At 40.4% G+C, this 19,489-nt stretch overlaps 1 protein-coding gene across 3 annotated transcripts in view; it reads right to left on the bottom strand.

Annotated features, from left to right (window-relative positions):
* The window catches only part of CLIC5 (CLIC family member 5), a 77,552-nt gene that overhangs the window by 23,364 nt on the left and 34,699 nt on the right, over positions 1-19,489 (bottom strand). For 2 of the 3 annotated variants that reach the window (XM_085057057.1, XM_085057059.1), the window contains exons 2-4: positions 9,142-9,251; positions 8,685-8,810; positions 7,250-7,356 (exon numbers count right to left, since the gene is read on the bottom strand). In XM_085057057.1, the coding sequence (XP_084913183.1) occupies positions 7,250-7,356; positions 8,685-8,810; positions 9,142-9,251 (343 nt within the window). Of the gene's footprint in view, positions 1-1,982; positions 7,152-7,249; positions 7,357-8,684; positions 8,811-9,141; positions 9,252-19,489 lie in introns of those variants that run through there. The other variant, XM_085057058.1, reaches the window with a different exon arrangement.

Raw genomic sequence — 19,489 nt, 5'->3', positions numbered from 1 at the left:
TCAGATTAAGGTGCTGGTGTGTTATCATTGTAGAAAACTGAAAATCTCTTCCTTCTAATGACATAAAACTTCAGTTCTCAGTTTTGGCAGGTCAAAAGATATTGGTCTTTAAAGCTGTCACTGGCACCAGACAGAATATTGATGACCCTGGGCCTTCAGCCAGCATGATTTTGAGGAGAACTTTCAAAAAGTTATTTCTCAAGAAAACTTATTTTACAAACTGCTGTTCTGACCATTTTAGAATCAGTCTTTGATTACTGGGCAGAAAGTAGATAAAGCAATTTGGGACAGATGATAAATGCAACTTGCAGCACTTCTTAACAAGTTAGCACAAAACTATCACCACAGTTTTAGTGGTCTTTATGTGTATGTTTTTATAAAGAGACAGAGTGAACAGTTTTATTAACATATCATGAGTGAGTTATGCGGGTCATCCCAAATGAATGGCAATAAAAGCTTTATATCACACTCACCAACATGTATTTGGTACTTTATGTGCCACAAATGTTGCAGAAAAGCTATTTTACATATGTTTTAAAGACTGGGTATTTTTTATATTAGGACTGGTTTTGTAAAGCTGCCAAGCACTTTAGCTACCACGAGCCCAACATTATTCAGCTCAGGGGGAGTAATAAAAACTTGTTTAAAATGTCCTGAAATAGCTTTTTTTTTTTGTGCTTCAAAAGGCCAAAGTTAAAGAAACATGGAATCAGCATGGAATTATGGAACGGCCTGGGTTGGAAGGGACCTTAAAGGTCATCTATTTCTAACCTCCCTGCCATGGGCAGGGACACCTTCCACTAGAAGTTCTGTCATCCTGACATGTTCTATCACAAAGCAAGTCCTTTTCCCTAAAACAATTTAAAAAGCTCTTTCTAGTCCTTCCTGGTTGCATGACAGAGAAAACTTGTTATTATCACAGCACAGGACAAATTGTGGCTTGTGCTGGGCCTTGGACAGCTGTGGGTTTATAGTGGAAAACAGAAATTCTACAGCTAAAGAGAAATAAGAAAAAAATGTAATGGCAAGTTGGTACACAGGTATCACACACTTCTATTTCTATTTCTATTTCTATTTCTATTTCTATATATTTATTTATATTTATATTATTTATATTTATATTTATATTTCATTTATACCTACATTTATATCTACATTTATACCTATATACTTATATGACACCTTAAAAACCTTCAAAAAGCATAAAACAATAATGTTGGTCCCAAATTAGAGTCTGATCCAAGATCCCTGTCACGGGAAACTTCCCATCAATACAAGAGCATTCACATAGATTTTTAAACTTGCTCTGGCAAATTCAATAGCAGCTTTACCAAGAACTTTGCTGGTCACAGGGTGAAGCCTTTAGGCACAGAATAGGTCAGAAGGGCCAAAGACTCAGGAGAAGCCACATCTCAGTTATATCACAGTTATAATCTGACCCCTTTGGCTGAGAGAAGCCAGGCTGGAAGGAAGGGAGGTGACTCCCTGCCCTTGCCCACCATGCAGGGACATGTTTAGGGACAGATGTTTGGGTCTCCTGCTGGTGGAGCCAAACCAGACCACACTTGTCAGGATGTCCCAGGCTGCCCCACCACATCAAGAAGCTCCAAACCTGCCTCAGTGCCACAGAGGGTCTGACCATGGAGCTGGTGTTACTGTGAATATTCTACGCTGGGCTTTGGAGTGAACTGATTTTCTGCTCATTTAGAGAGGCATGTGAGGGCTTCTAGGAGGGATCAGTGTGCACCATTCAGCCTGTGCACATTCCTGTGCTGTGGGTCTGACCCTCTGCTTAGCAGGAGTAACTCCACAGCGTAAAACTGATGTAGGGCAGTTTTAATTCCAGCCCTGTGCGTGTGTGTGCATTTCCACTGCACATGTACATACACACCACACCGAGAGAGACATTTCCCACCTCACGCACCAAACCACAAAGTGTGATGGAGCTACTGAGAGAGGTGAACGGCATTTAATCACGTGAGTTAATGATTTAAATGCGCTTTTATTTTTGGCCTCTTGATGTAAATCCAAACCAGACAAGCGGAGTCCTCTGGTCAGACGGCTGGAAATTCCTCTGCATGAAATCATGTTGGTGGTCTCCCAGCTCAGCGCCTTCTGAGGAGCCGTACAGTGAAATATCCTTCCGTACCACTAATGAATGCGCCCACCCACACTGGAGCTGGTGCCCCCTAAGAACTCAATTCAAGAACAACTTTTTTAACTCCTACATGAAATCAAAGGACTCATTCTAGGAGCCAAAGAACTCACAATTTTGGGCGGGACAGTTAATGGGTGGTTGCACCAGGTTGTCCCCTTGGTTTGCAGTACACAGTCTCGCAAGTAAAAATAACAAGCAGGATGCTGACTATGTACACAGCATTCCAATTAATTAGATTTCATCCTCCTCCAATGAATACATAAATTGTTGCTACCCTGGTGACTGTACAGAGAGTGAGTGATTTGCTCAGCATCAACCAGAGGAACCAAAGTAAACACACAATACCTCAGTTTACTTTCCTCTGCTCAGACAAGACCTCTTTCTTGATATTAAACAATCACTAAGCAATCAAAACGTCTCAAATTGGCCGTGAAAACTTGGGGAACAGCATCCAGGAAATAATTTTCAAGACTACTGTCACTGAACCCTCCCAAAGACTCCTGTCCTTGTGTGAATGAGCATTGTCATTTCAGGCACAAGGGGTGAAGCCTGGTGGCAACAGCCAGAGAGGTGAATAATCCAGTGGTGCTATTGAGACACAGATCTAATCCCACAATGAGGAGATGACTCCTTCAAGCAGGCCTGTTATAAAATTATCAAGTGGCACAGGGGGTGGAAGGAATCAAGTTCTGATTGAACTGACTTGAAATAATAAATGCACACACTTTCTTTAAACACAGCTTGCCACATCCTGAGAATCTGGAATCAATTCCTTCCCTTTCAAGAAGCTTAAAAGTGGTGGGACTTTGATATGGCATGAGCATGTTTGCTTCTGGGCTTACAGCCCTCACCAGCCTGTTCCAAAACTTTCAACGTTTTTATATTTTAAGACAGAAAAGTTAGGAAAACAAAGATGGAAAGAAAGAATCAGAAATTCAGGGAACTATTAAATCAAGGGCAGCCTCACTGCCAAATACCTTTGGTAAGTAAATGAATCATGATCAATAACATACTGCCCTGCAGACTTACAGGAGAATGTTATCACCTACTTCTGTGCCAGGCATAAAACATAACGGTGTGTGGCTAATGAAGTACTGCATGAATCAAAAAAAAAAAAAAAAATCACTATTTTTCTCTGTAATGTTAAAGCATTTTTACTTCAAAGTAAATTTAACTCATCCAGAAAAAACATGATTTTTTCCATGAAAACTTTGTCAAAATTGATAGGTTACTATGAAACACTTCTCTTTTGACGATGCTGCATTTGTAAGAGGAAACTGTCTTGACAGAAAGAGCCCTGTTTTGTTAAGGAGATGTTTCCGCCCTGATTGTAAAGCTGCTTGTGTAAAGCTGCTTGCTTTATACATTCACATATTTGCCAGCAGAGGGTGTCACAATCTTAGAAACAGACGTACAAATCTATTTTTGCATCTGTTCACTCACATACGAGGACTCAGACACACACTAAAACAAGAAATGAGCAATCTCTCATTGTAGTCAGTAACTCTTCCACTATCAGGAAAAAAATAAAAATCATTTAGCTATGTAAAGGTCACAGAGCGTGTTAGCAGCGCCATCTCCCCAGTGCTCTCAGGACAGGAAATACCACAGTGACATGGCCAGCAGTGGCATCACCTGCAGCGTGACATTTCTGCGTGGCCCTGGCTGCAAACTCCACTGGGACGAACAGCAGCTTGGGCTTATCTTGGGTGTGCATGAGATTCTCACTAATTCTTACATCCAGTACCCTCACACTGCATAAATATCATTAATTATCCCAACCACTTCATGCCACTTTTCCGCAGAGATGAAACAGCCCCAGGCTGGGCGGGGAGCTCAGGTTGCACAGACCACAAAACCTGTCCTAAACCAGTACCCTGCAAGGACTGGTCACACATAATTACACCTAACCCACACTTCTCACAGCTAGAGATAGCCTGATGCCACAAATTCCCAGCCTGATATCCCCTGCCTTACTGAATTCACTTCCCTGACTCCTGAGTTAATTTAAACAGCCTATTTGGTGCTTTAGCTACCTTGCTATGCAGCACCCCGCTATTCCCCTAAAATAAATCAAAATTATTGTTCATATAATGATCTGGGCTCTATAATCTATTTTTAATTTAATAACAAGTCTTTTCTATTTGTGTTTTGATCACGTGCAGCTGATGTTCCATTCACTGGTGTGGCTTTCTAAATTAAGCCAAGCACGAGTCAGCTTGAGCTAGGAACAGATACAGAGGATGACTATGAGATGCAGATTACCTTTATCTCAGAGCTGGCATCTACAGGAACCATTTAAGATAACCACAAGCAGCAATGTCTATTCTTTTTTGGATCTCACCTGCTTATGTGGAGACAGGGAAAGGGACTTCACCTAAGTAATTATATTTTATGTTTAGACAATGCTTTTTATTGTCACAGAACTATATACAACTACTTCTGCTGTTATATAGGAAAGACAAAATTATAACACAAATACAATATTGCTATATACAAAAATAAATGTATAACATTTATTTCACATGTAAAGATAATATACTATAACATCAATCTAATTTAAAAATTATTTACTTCAATAGGAAGACTCAAGCTGTACTAGGGGAGGGTCAGGCTGGACATCAAGAAGAATTTAGTTACAGAAAGAGTTGTTAAGCATTGAAATAGGCTGCCCAGGGAGGTGGTGGAGTCACCATCCCTGGGAGTATTCAAGAATTGACTGGATGTGGCACTCAGTGCTATGATTTAATTGATAGGGTTGTGACCAGTCAGAGGTTGGACTTTATGATCTTTATGGTCTTTTCCAACTTTAGTAATTCTGTGATACTATTCTATTATTTTGAATAATGCAGCAGGACCTCTTGCAAAATTATATGTATCAGATCAGGGCTAGAGTCCCAGATCCCTTTTGAATCAGTGTTGCAATTTTACAAAAATTCTTTAAAATACCAATTAAAAAGAAATAGGTTCATTAGGAAATATGTACACAGTATTGCTCTCCTCTTTGCCCACAGTCTTTTCATTGCTCAAAAAATCTAACACAACTACTTTTTCACTAATTCATTCTTTTCCATCTAAATTGGCCTTCAGAGTAACTGCTGTTGTTCAGATGAACTGGACAGAAGGTGAGCAAAATGCCCCTGGGATAAAGGAAAAACTACTCTTCCTTAGCCTTTGAAAACTGAAAGTCGATCACTCTGCTGAAATTGAGGGCTGCATGTACAGTCCCAGGGACCCCAAGTTCTCAGGTATTTTACTTCATTGCTAGAAAGCACACAGTTATGGATAGGAAGAACCAGTGCTACTCTGCCCATCTCTGCTCTATTCTCATTGCACTGCAGCACGCCAACTGTAAAAAAATTAAGCTAAAAGCTTTTCTCTACTTTGAAGAGGAAAGTTGAGCATCAGTACATTCAGAGACTGCAGTGTGTCTGGATAAGACAGTAGCAGGCACCAGCTAACAAAAATGGAGTGAGGATGTTTGCAGGGAGGAAAGACTGTTGCTTTCCTGCAGCTCAACAGCTCTTGTCTCTATAACCTTGGTGTGCTTAATTGTCATTTACAAGAGTACTTTGTATAACAAGTACCCGTGTTATAAAGAACTAGAGAAAGCTCCCTTTAATCATATCGGAGCTTCTAAAAAATGTGGAGGGCATTTCAGGGTTAGATTCCTTACCTCACCATAGTGGATATTCAACCTTGAATTCCAGCTCTGCTTATGGCCAGATGCAGACACCTCTAGAACAGCCATTTATTCCTGACTGAACCTGCCAGCCCTTGTGATTTGAATATTGTAGGCACTGAGAAGCAAGAGTTGGGATTGTGCATGTGGGGCAGCACAGCTGAAGATTTACAGTTGCAGAGCAGACCATAAAAATTCCTTGTAAATGGCCAAGATATTTTACTTTCATTGTTACATCTATTTAGTCTAACTCTTAATTTATCTTCCTTTTACAACTTCCTACAGAGGTTAGCTAAGCATCCCATTAGCATTAGACAAAAAAACCCAAGATTTTAGCATCACTCAGAAGTGAAGCACTGTAATTATTTCCTTCTGTTAACAACACAAAAATATTACAGAGGAGATTGTTATCTGACTTGAATCATTGTTTGCCCACTTTTATCTCATGGGTCAGCCCCCGGCAATGAAATATAATTGCACAGATGAAATGTGTGGCAGAGCTGGAACCTGCAAAATCTAGTTTTTTCTGAATGATACAATATGAGCACACAGTATTCAACATGTCTTAGGTCTCTGTCAGTGAAACTAGTAATATAATGTAGGAGGTACATCAGTGAATAGCTGCAAATATTCTACTAGGTCATCTCAAGGGATAGGGATGTATAAATCCACTAGCTTTATGGAGCAACAGGAGCTCAGACTTGCTGAAATATTGCCTCTCTGAGGGGAAAGGAATGTGGAGGAGAACAGCAATATTATGAAGAAGACAGTGTGGGATGCATGTAAATATGAATGGCATCTGGCTTCTGGGGTGCTCTTTCTTTTCACAAACCAATGTGAAGGAAAATCTGGAGCTTACAGAATGCAATTACTTTTCTTAAAGCCACCTTATTCTTTTAATTACTTGATAATGAATGCCTTGATATAACTCAATTTATATGAGCAAATTAGCTATAACAGCATAACATAATCATAAGATAAGAAGGCAAAGAGCCTGATGACAACATCTATTAAAGCATGAGCTGCTCTCACAGGTTTGGGTCCAGTCAACACACACTCCCCTCAGCAGTGCCTGGGCAGAATAGAGGTAGCACAGGCCACCAGTGTCTCCCAGTAAGCAGTAAGGGATCCTGCTCTGGTGAGGAAACCTGCTGTATGGTCAGGAGTCATGTCATGGCTGTCGGTAAAGACTACCAAACACTCTGTGGCTGTTTTAACTATTGCAGATGTAGTTAATTCAATTGTGGACGTGTGAGTTGAGTCCACCCAATCAACCACCTCAAGCTGATCAGCAGCAGTACCTGATGTCATCTGAACAGAGTTTACAATAAAATGAGAAGAGAATGGCAAAATTTTTCCACTTCTAAGCACACAAACTCCCTGGCACATTTGGCAGTGGTCATACTCACCAGCATTATCCTGCTGCTTGGTGTTTTTGATGTATGCAGAAAATTTGGAAAAGATATCGATTCCAGCAGTGTTTGATTCCCGGTGCTTAGCAGCCAGCTTGGGGTATCTGAAAAGGCAAAAGCAGTGAGGAGAGTAACATCTTGTAACCAGCATTACAGTAATGGCTACAAATACAATTTACAAGAAGAGAGAAAAACCTCCTGTGTGAAGAACTGTAATTAACACTCATTATCTCCAAACAGCTTGGCAAGACTCTCTTAACCATATCTGTTATCTGCCTGTCAAGGCAGGTGTGTGGAGAGTTACATAGGGATGGTGTCAAGACAAAGGTAATTGCACTTGTGCTTTATGTAACCACAATCCAAAATCAGCCTTAAATCAGAAGGAAGCATAAATTTCCAGAAACGTGCAGGGGAGTTTGGCAGCCAGCTCTCTCCATTATGAATGGCAGTCATGTCTAATCCTCTACTCTGAAAATGCACTCCAGGATGGAACAGCAAGGCATGTTAGATTACCCAGGTGAAGGAATATAAATGTTCCAGTCTCTGCATTTCTTTTTACAGACATTTGGTGAAAAGGAAGATATTGAAAGATAAACACAAACTAACAACGCCTTCTGATTTCAGTGGTCTTGGAGCAGAGTATAGAAAATTTAAATATCTGATCTCTTGCCTCAGGACTAGCCTACAGCTGCTGATTCACTTGGAGGTAAAATGCTCTATAAAGAACCAAGCCAAATTTGATTGATTCATAGATTCTAAGGTCCAGCTCACAAGCCAACTATTTCTTTTTCCCATTACTCTGGTATTAAGTCCAAAATGTTTGACTAACTAAGGCATATCTGGTAAATCTAAACCTTTCCTTTGTAGCTTTTTCAGACTGAAAAAATCTGGGCCTTATTTCTAATCTGAATTTTAGTTTGGTTATAACTTCCAGTCATGAGCTCTTGTCATTTTTTGACTAGAATAATGAGCACTTTTCTGCCCCCAGAGCCTCTCGTCCTCTGTAATCAGCTCCCCTTCCAACCTTCCTAACACACCATACAGCTCAGAAACCTCTAGTTTTTCGCTGTAAAATGCTTTTCCTGGCACAGATAGTTTGTGTGGCAATTCTCAGCATCTATTCCAAGTTATTTTTAGCTTTGCAAAATGTGGCCACCAGACCCCTACAATTTTTTTCTAGTAGTGGTCTCCTTAATTCTGCATACAAGGGCATCCTGAAATGTGTACAGAGAAAACATTCTGCAGTTATTAGTCACACAAGTAACCTTCACACATGGAAGTCATCTCACTGAAGCCAGCAAGTTCCATAAATAAATATTAGTCGTGTAAGTAAAGGTTGTAGGAAGGAGTGCTTTTTAGGAACTCTTCTTAGGACATCTTTCATTCCTAGGAAATGGAATATTGACTGAAAAAAAAAATCTGAAGGTCTTACTTCGGAGGTGCAAGAATCTCTTCTAAGAATTCCTCAATCTTGTTAACATCTGTCTTGACTTCTCCATTAAAAGTCAGGAAAGGTGGGTGGGTCCCAGGAGCCAGGTTGTGCAGGTCAGCTGGCTTTCTGCAGGCAGAGAAAAAGTCATGAAATCACTAATCTTTATGGTTGGGTAGTTGTACAGATATTTATAGTTCCTACAAAATCAGTCTGCCTTTTTTTTTTCTCTCCTGTAATTTGTGGTTAGAAGACTTTGAAACTACCCCAAGCACCCTGTTTAATATAAAAACATTCCACAAGTGAAAAAAAATAACAACCAAACCTGAATCCCAGCTATTTTGTTGTGCACCACAGGCTCTCTAGGCCAGATAAAAATCGGATTTAACTTGGAGGGGTCTTTCTATAGTGCAAACACTGGATCATACAACTATTTTCAATTAAACTGAATAATTTTTACCTCTTCAGATCAACAGTGGTGACGTTGAACACAACTCCTTTGAGCCACAGGATCATGAAGAGACGCTGGGAGAATGGGCAGTTCCCAATGCTTTCTCCATCTATACCAGCCTGGGGGACAGAAAGAGAGGAAAAATGGATTCAGACTTGATACTCATTTACCTCCCTCAAGATAGAAAACTGGATGTTGAAAGAAATTTTAAAAATAACCAGCAGTGCCTGTTACTTAATATAGTTTATCATCAACACAAGAATGGAGTTACTGGAGGATTCAGCCTTTGTCAGGAGCTCAAGGATGCAATGTGGAGCGTCTCCTGAAGGCAGTTCTAAGGAGATCTGACCCCTGCTGATGGCAAGCGGCATCCAGGGTGTTCTTTCAACTGCTCTCATCCCTACAGGACTGAGCCCTTGCCTCATGGGCAGGGCAGACAAACTCAGGACCTGTTTTCTGCTCTGTTTAAGTCTGTGGACTGCAGTTTATATCAGCTCAATATCTGCTTCACTGTTTTACTATCTAAAACATGTACTTGAGAGTTAAACTGAAAAACTCTGGACATTTATTCATTCTTGTTTACATCCAGTAAAGCAACTGCCTCAGACACAAACAGCCAGGTCTAGGCAGAAATCTCCACCTAAATCGTTCCAAGGCTCAAGGCAGCTTTCAGCTACCATATTCAGTCTGTTCCTATCTCTAGTATCTAATGAGTTGCCTGCGAACCACGACAAAACAATACAGAACTGCAAGTGTTAGCATTGAGGAAACAGCCTATTTTTTCCTCTAAAAATTTATGGTCCTCAGCCATGCAAATTCTAACTTTGAGCCATGGAGGGATACAAATAACATCAGCTGAACTGAGCCAACGCTGTGGCCAAGGACAACATCCTTCTACAATAATTACGCTTGTGGCCAAAGCTTTCAGGATGATAATGGTTTTGATAGATTTCCATTTTAATTTGTGGTACCATTGTGTTTAAGAGATTCTTATAATCCTGGTGAAGCAACCAACCTTCCGTTGTTGACCCACATATGTTGCATAACTGTATTTTATGCACACAGTGTGTGTCCAAAAACGGCTGATGAAAGGGCTAAGCAAATAAATGCTCTTTTCCTTTGGAGACAATATTATATTACTCTGTTGGCTCTCATAAATTTTGTCTTATTAATATTCAAGCTGTGAGGTAGCATTTCTCTGTCTTAAAGAACATGTCCCTTCTAATTACTGCAGCTCTGTGAAACATCCCCAGCACAACTGGAAACATTCTGAGATATGTCCAGTTGGTAAAAATTCAGGGCTTGCCTGTGAAATGTTCAGCCAAAAGATTTTCTGGTAGGCATCAAGAATCTTTTTCATGTCTTGAATGTAGCTTTTGATGATTCTGGGTATAAAAACAAATTCCACATTTCCTGTCACCAAACTGTGGGGAGAGTGTGAATTGAAGGCTTGGAGTCAACCTGTCGCAATATTCGGAAATGTGTAAAGACGTTGATCTGGGTTCAGACTCAGTTTCAAGCACTCAGACTCTAGAGATACTTGGATATAGGGGGGAACAGTTTGGCTGCAGTTTTACTTGAAATTATGGGTCTGCAGTATGTCTGGCACATGGCACATGCAAGGAGCAACAAACAATGTGGGTGAAAGAGAGGTAGGGCATGAGGATGAGCAAGAGAAGATGCATTCCCCCATCTATCTGAGGGTTGAGTAACTCAGTTCTGCAAAATTTTATGAACTAAATTGTTAGGTCTGTTCTGCAAACTTCCTGGCAACAGCAACAATGTCACCATGGGAATAACCAGGCACCACAGTACTGCATGCCATAATTACTGCAAAGTCACATATTTTTATTTGGATTTAGTTTGCTAAACCATTGCCAGGAGTTTTTGACTTCTTACCCTTCCTGAAAAGAGGCAAATGCTATGGGAGAAAACAGAGATATGACACCAAATTTCCCCTTGGTTTTTTTTCACCATCTTAGTCATAAATCACAATTTCATCTTTTTTGGGAAAGACACAGGAACACTATTTCCCTGCTCTCTCCACTTGTATATTCTCATGCAAAGGTTAAGGATTACCCAGATACACATTTTCTTATACATCCTCTGTCTTTCAAGGGAATGGTGAAAAACCATCTCCAGACCAGAGGACTAAAGGGGGAACAGAGCAGCTGAATCACAGAATCACAGAGTCACAGAATCTGCTGAGTTGGAAAGGACCCACAAGGATCATTGAGTTCAACTCTTAGCACATGACATCCCCAAGAGTTACACCATGGGCCTGAAGAATGACAATGACAAGGAAGAAACAGAAGGGATGGGTTGTGTGAGGCTAAGGGATGCAGAAGTCATAGGGAAAAGGAGAAAAATGTGAAATCTGGAAGAAATGAGATTCACTTGGTGAACAAAACTAAAATTGTGTAGGTCAAACAAGGCCTCCAACAGCCCCAAATGGTCAAAATTCCTTCTCAACATTTCCAAAGCCATGAGAAACATAAATTGCTAGAGACACTTGGGAATAGGCAGAGGAAATTCCAAAAACAAAAGATAAACTAAACAAAAAGTATGGTATGATCTCTGTTCAAAGCTCCAGAATCTGGAAGCCAGGCTCATGATTTGGGTGGAGATTGACTCATGGGTTTTTATCTCATGTGACTGGCACAACTGAAAACTCTACCACAAATCACAAGGCAAACTGGTGACAGAGGAGGGAACAGAATCAAAATCTCCCCAGCAACACAATTTATCCATTATGTTCAGTTCTTTTTCTGTGGAAATTATAGGCAAGGCTCTGTCAGTTTTGCGAATCCTTTCTCATTGGTACTAACAGCAGTCAGAAATTCAATGTTCAGCACTCAGAAAGAGCAAAACCTTAGTAGGTAACAACATCAAAGGCTTATCAGTGTTTTGAGATCCCTTGTGAAGTCTATTAACTACCAGGAGGAGACAAGAAAGAAGAGAAAACTTCCAAGGCTTAGTCACTCTGAGCTTCAAAGAAAAACAGCTTTCTTAAAGCACCCCAGTAGTGCCTAAATACCAACTTATTACATATCTGTCCAAGCATAAGGGCTCAGAAAGGCAGGAATTAAATAATACCTTCATCAAGATCAAGAACTCAAGCAGTGGATGGAAAGAAAAGAACAAATAATTGACAAGCTGGAAAACCACCATTTATCCCTGCTGTTGTTCACAAAAGCTTTCTCCTGCAACTTCCCTGAAACATAGTAAAAGTGATGAAGCACTTATAAAACAGAGCAAGTGGTGATATATGCACTCTCCCTGCCACTAATATTGGATATTTCTGATATAATGATGGCAAATAGGGACAGTTCTGACAATTCTGATTAAAAGAATGCAGCTAGGGACAGACTTGAGGCTTTGTGACCACTAGGATAAAGGAGATAGAGTTGTTAAACTGCACTCCCAATTGAGAAGAGCCTGACCTGAAAAGGCAAATTCCCATAGTGACTGTGGAGAAGTAGAATGTATCTGAGGATTTTCTGGGTGAGAATCTTTGGTCAATCACTACTCACCCCACTTAAGTTTAACTTAGGTGCCCAAGGGAAGGTCTCCTGTGCAGACAAGGCCAAGATGCACATCTGAAAGATGAATCTGTCCAGCTTTCACTTTGACTGAATCCACTGAGTGCCTGAATTTAAGTGGGATGAACGTGGACCCCAGCAATAGAAAAGTCTGGAGTTTGTGGAGACAGAATTTCTAGAGATTTACTTTTCTCCATCTTGGAACCATCGCTTTTGCTCCCATTGCTTCCCACAGACATAATTTTATTAGTTTACCTACTCAAAAAGTATGCTTTTCTATTTAATCTCCAGCTGTTTTTGTCCTTCACACCAAGTGAAGGTCCTGCCCTGGGACTCAGTGTAATCACATCAGGAAAAGCCCACTCTCAGACCAGCTGCTTCACTCTATCTCAGTAATGGCAAGAATGAACAACAAGTTCTCCTTTATTAATTATAAGGTGCTCCTCCTTAAATAGTTCAGCTATTTTTAGTGAATTAATTAAGCCTTAATGACATTTGTGTGCACAAGTGGGGGCTGAATGGACACATTATCAATTAACAAAATTAAGGAGGCTTCAGGAGGGAGAAAAAATAGTCTGTGATTATATGAACTTGTGTCAAGTATTTTTGTAAAGTCATGGCAGTATCAAAAGCCTCCAACCACTGCACAGCACAGCTGACCAATGTGAACAGGGAGCTCTACTCAAGTTCAAGCTAATACTTTGCTATAAATGAAATAACTGGAATAAACTTCCTCACATATTCCAAAAATATTCCAACTGTTACATGCACAGGGACTGCAATACACACAGACAACTGTATATTATTTTAACTAATCTTAAGAGAGGAAAAAAAGGCAAGTTTCAGCTTCTCCCAAAATATAGAACTTTAAAGAAATACACCATCATTAATAATGACTAAGCATCTAGCTTAAAAATGGCATCACTGGAAAGAATTGCATATGGCAAAGCACTGTGTGTTTTCCAGGAAAATAATGTATTTGGTTTTATCTATCCTCCTTCTCCTTTCATTTTTCACTGCATTGAAGTCACTCTGCACGTGGTCCAGGGGTCTCCTAGACTGTGGGGTAAAGCAGGAGATATTTTTGATGACACTAAAACACATTTCTTTTTCAAAGGGATTTTAACAAGTTAACAAAAACAAGCAGACTAATTCACCTCAGTGTTTCCCAGTAAGGATTAAGGAGGGATTTGATTTCATCATCCCTGCAATCAAAATCAAGGCTCACATTACACATGGTTACACCCTCTCTTTTAAAACTGGGAAAGCTCCTGCCTTCTGACACTTACTCTCCTTACGCTCAGAACCCAAAGGGGAAGCGAAAATCCTATTTGAAATGCAGAGCAGGCCAGGAAATATCCTATTTATTGTGCTATTAAGAAAAAAAAAATCTGTCTTAGTAATTATACCACACACACAATAGCACAAATCTCCATTGTAGGCAAAAATCATGGGTTGCGACATGAGATCAGACATGCCAAGGTATTGCTTTAGTAAGGATCCTTTTTTTTTCCACTTTCTTGTATTTTTTTCTTTTCCAACTTCTTGTCCAAATGCAAAAGCCAGTGAGCTTTTTGGAGTGCCACCAACGGAGAGGCAAGCTAAGAACTGTACATTCATAGAGCAGCACTGGTAGGTCTCAAGTAAGAAGTAAATCTCGTCACACAAGCCCTGTGTATCACAGGACGCTCTTGTTGACTGTGGCTCTGGTTCAGGAAAGCATTTAAGCATGTGCTGAAATACATCCCAATTTAGAGGAAGTATATGCTTGACTTTAAGCATGTTCTTAAGTCCTGTGGATTTCAATAGGACTTAAGCACATACTTAAGTACTTTCCTGAACAGGGGCCTATAAAAACAATAATAAATTTGCTGTGCAGCATTTTAATTTCATTGGACTTTTCCTGAGACTTCATTTTGCTAGGAGAAGCTGTGGGCAGCAGCCTTCCAAAGGAGGGCAAGGTAGAGCAGGAATATATTCCTAAACACACACACATGGAAGTGGACCATGTGCATATATGTCAAATAAAAATAGAGCATTTGCCTGAAAGATTGTCAGGGCAGTAACAAAACAAAAAGGAAGTGGTGAGACTCTTTAGCCAGCTACCCAAAAGCCAGCCAAAATGCTGTCCAAGCTTGGCATTACATACAGGCATATATTTTAGATGCACATAAGCTGAACTGGATCTGCACTGCTGGCCAATTTGAGGGGAGCTAGCTTCTCACACTGGGCTCAAACCAGCTGAGCAGCATGGCAGCAGGGCTGAGGATCTCCAAGGAGCTATCCCTGCAGCTTTGGAAGAGATGCATTTGTACTCTTGAGACATTCAGGACTTTCAGGAGGTGGAATTGCAGGTTGGAGACCCTGTGGGTATCACATAGGACGTGACAAATATTGTCCATAGGTTTGGTAAATCATGATTTTTCAACTTTTCGTACCCATGTGAAGGGCAGCATGGGCGGGAAGGGCTTAGTCCTATAGGTTGGCTTCTTCCAGAGAATCATTTCATGATGGCTTAGGATATTCACAGGTGAAGACCAGATTCATCTGCCACATCAGCTGTGGTCCTGGTAGCAGAACAGCTGCATGCACAGTGATCAACCTGCACAAATAGGTCTCTGTTGCCTCAAGGGCTTTGTTGGAGCCACTGGCCACTGTATTTGCTCTTGCATGAAATAAGTTTCACTCTGAAATAAACTTTGTGATGTCTGAGAACTCCAATGTGCAGTTTAGATTTAGAAAACTACAGGCTAGACATAGGTGAATGGTCTCATCACATGGAAATTATTCCATGCTATTCCATCACCTCTTCTGCTTTTTTTTCTAAAGTTCCACAACTTATATCTGTGTTAACTAAAGTTCCACAACAACTGACAAATATCAGCAGAGTAGAAGAGCACAGACTGGTCTGACAACTTAGAACATGATATTATTTTGTTCTCTATTACATTTGTAGATCCATTACTTAGTTTTGCATGCGGTCAGTTTAATGAGAAATTAGTATAAGATAACCAGAGGTAGTGGGAATTATAACAAAACTTCCTACACCAAATATATGTATATATATATGTGTATATATATATATATATATATATACACACACACATATATATACACACACATATACATATACACATATATATATATTAATTAAGTTTGGTACCAAATTTTTTTTTTTTCCAAGAGACCATATTGCAGCCTGCTCTGCTGTGAGGAATTTCTGAACACCTAGACTGACTTTCACAGAGTGATGTATAAGGGAAAAGCCCCCAGAAGAGTGGGAGTCATTAAGTAACATCAGCAGTGCTGGAGAAAGTAATCACACAGAGCATGTCTTTAATTTATATACTTTTAATGTCAGCAAAATACAGGCTAAAGGATGGGTGATAAATGCAGGCTGACATTTCCAGAGTGGCTAGCAGTTTTAGACCCTGTGAAAAAATTTGAAGGCAGCTGACTTCTCACAAGTATCAACTCTCTGCATTTGGCAAGTCATGCCACAAGCCACCCAAAATGAAAAGCTGATTTTAAAAGCCTCAGTTAGAGGGAAGTGTCACTGACTGTGGGCTTCTTGAGCAACTAGAAAAGAATTAAGTGTTGAAAAATAAAATCTCCATTGGAAAATATTCTTTGAGGAGTTCCCTTGGAATTTGACAAATACCTGACAGAGATGCACAAAGGCTTTGGCCATATCACCTTGGGAATACACCTGGAGTTGTGGTCTTTGTCCAGCCCCAGAGGACAGGCAGGGTGCTGGGACCACACCATGGGGACCACACCATCCCAGCAGGACTCACAGGGTTCCTGGTGGCCCAGTAGCCCACCCAGGAGTCAAATGTCCTTTTAAAATTACTACTGCAGTTCCCCTCCTCACAGAAAACCCAGCACAGCCTCTGTTCAATAATGCTGTGAACATTTTAAAATGGGCTCTTTAGACTTAGAGCAATTTAGAACACAATCTTGAAATTCTTCAAAACCAAAAATTGCCATTCTCATCACAGCTCTTGATAGCAGATTGTGCACAAAGTTCCTGTGCTTCAGGACGTAGCAGAGTGAAAATACAGGAGTTTCATTCTTGGCTTGATGGACAAACAATCATCCTTTACACTTCTTCCTGAGCCTTTTCCAATCTAATAAAGCAACAACTGTGCTTCCATCACTCACCAGGATGTTGGCACAGGATCCTGGGTACCCACATCAGCCTGTGGAGGCAACCTCAGAGAACAGCTTTTAAAAGCTTTGCTTTTTGGGGACCCATCAATAATTCATTGTGAGTGAGACACCACAGCAACAAGAAAAGAACTAGGAAATGGCAGATGTATAAGTTTAACATATAGGAAGATACTGGAAAAAATGAGTAACAGTAACTCACAAGTGCACATGGAAATCTAAAGTTGATAAGGAAAGAGAATATGAACATATCAGGAACAAATGACACGAATTAACCCAAGTAAATTTTGTTCTCTTCCAGGGTTCCCAGCACTTTTGGATAGGAAGGAAGCAGCAGGTACCCAGAACCATCAGGTGACATCAGATCCAGACAGTATTTTCATTAACAAAACAGGGAAACAGGACCTGCATGAAATCTCTGCAAAGTGCTTGTGGGAGTAGTTGAAAAAACACTTACAGAATAGCAATAATCAAATTTTCTGTCAGTGTATAAACACATAACAAATATAGGTACCATAAAGGTCTGTGACAAGATGAATCATATTTAATGCTTCCATTAGCAAAATGGAGGAAGGAACAGACAGAACCTTACAAAATTTCCTGACAACAAACAGAGTTTACTGGGATTTCCCAGGAGAGGAGTAAACTCAAAGTGATGCTAAGAAGTTGGAACAAAGTGTCTGAAATCACTTAAATGAAATCCACCAAAACAAACCTCAAGGTGTAAGATGTGAGAAAAACAAAATGTAACGTACAAAATGAAGGATGGGGAATAGCTGGGGAGGGCGAAGTGAAGGAGGTTTTACGTAAATCACAATATGAATCATCAGTCTGTGCATCTGCAGGCAACAGCAATAAGATGATGAGATGTACATGTGTTGTTCTACTATAACATAACAGTCCTCAAGCATGTATAAGACTGTTTCACAAAGAGGATGATGATCCATTGTTGTTCATGCCCACAGTGGATAGGATGAAGTATTTTGCTCAATTTGCAACAATAACGATTTAGGAGGGGGAAAAAATAGTGCAATTATAGGACTAATGAAACACAAAGCAGGCTTTCTAAGGAGGTTGTGTAATCTGCATTTAGTGGAGGCTTTGAAGAAATCAAAAGAAGTCAGTAAAACTGGTCTTGATTTATTTCATCCTGCTGCAGAGCAGAGAGGAGGCATAAGATGTTTTAAAAATCCTTTCTAACACTGTATATCAGTGTCTCTGACAATAAAGCTGCTCGTGCTGTCACTGCTGGGTGCTTGGTGGCACAGACTTTTGCTTCCCTCTGACCTGCCCAGGATGAAGTCTGGCCCCAGTGAAATCAATGGCAATTTCGCCTGTGACTTTGACAGGACCAGAATTTCTCTCAGAGGTTTCATGGCCGGAAAGGACAATTTTCATAATCTTTCCTGACTTTTTGCATCATACAAACACAGATTTCGCTCAGCCTGTAGCCAATATCTTGTGGCTGAACTAGAACATATGTTTTGGAAGGGCTTTCGGGAGAGGCACATGCCTGACATAGAGTGGTAGTAAAATCCCCTCTAGCGTTGCCTGTTTGCATTGCAGGGAGAAGCTCTCGCTCCCAGGGACATCAGCCTCACATTCGTGGGGTTTTCCAAAAGGTACCTAACTTGTCACATCACTTATACACGTCATCTTCTTATCTATCAGTTGCATTTATACATGTGGGTTTAAGTACTGGAAGGAACCGTAGTGACAGGATTTGGGGAGTCAGGACACAGCAGTACTCAGAAAATTATCACAATTTTAGTAAAAGTCAATAGAGATGGTGAAGCATCAGCTACTGCTTGGTTGTTTTGGATAAAATGCAGTATCTCATAGGAAGAGGTAAGGACTTGGAACAAGAAAGTCACAAATCCCTTTTTTTTAAGACAAATAAACTGAGAACCATAATGTTCCTGATTGGAAGGGACCTTAAAGATCATCTATTCCCAACTCCCTGCCATGGGCAGGGACACCAGACCAGGATGCTCCAAGCACCATCCAACCTGGCCTTGAACACTTCCAGGGATGAGGCAGCCACAGCTTCTCTGGGCAGCCTGTGCCAGGGCCTCACCACCCTCACAGGATAGAACTTCCTCCTAATAACCAATCTAAACCTGATCCCTGTCCATTTGAAGCCATTCCCTCTCATCTTGTCACTCCAGGTTCTTGTAAATATTTTCTCTTCATTTTTTTTGCCAGCTCCCTTCAGGTATTGGAAGGACCTTGTCCTGCAAGTTATTGATACTGGTGGCTCTTCATGCTCTGCATATCCATAATGCAGCTCCTTCATTTTGGAAGCTCACGCCTGCAGGATCTTAATATGATTTTTGCCTTTAGGTGTCACACCCATTAATGTGTTATATTCTCATGGAATAGGTGGTGGATGCTCCATCCCTGGAAACGTTCAAGGTCAGGCTGGACAGAGCTCCCAGCAAGCTGATCTAGTTAAAGATGTCCCTTATTATTGCAAGGGAGTCAGACTAGATGACTCTTTAAATGTCCCTTCTAACTCAAAATATTCTACGATTCAATGATAATATACCTTATCTAATTCCATAACAGTCAGTATTCACACAAAATATTCCTACCAATGGTAAATTTTCCACTGACTTCAGTGAAAGCAGAGTCATACTTTGGAT

Source organism: Lichenostomus cassidix, chromosome 3, assembly GCF_008360975.1.
Source record: "Lichenostomus cassidix isolate B80296 chromosome 3, HeHo_3.0, whole genome shotgun sequence".
Classification (NCBI taxonomy): domain Eukaryota; kingdom Metazoa; phylum Chordata; class Aves; order Passeriformes; family Meliphagidae; genus Lichenostomus; species Lichenostomus cassidix.
This window is presented reverse-complemented; position numbering and strand designations above follow the sequence as displayed.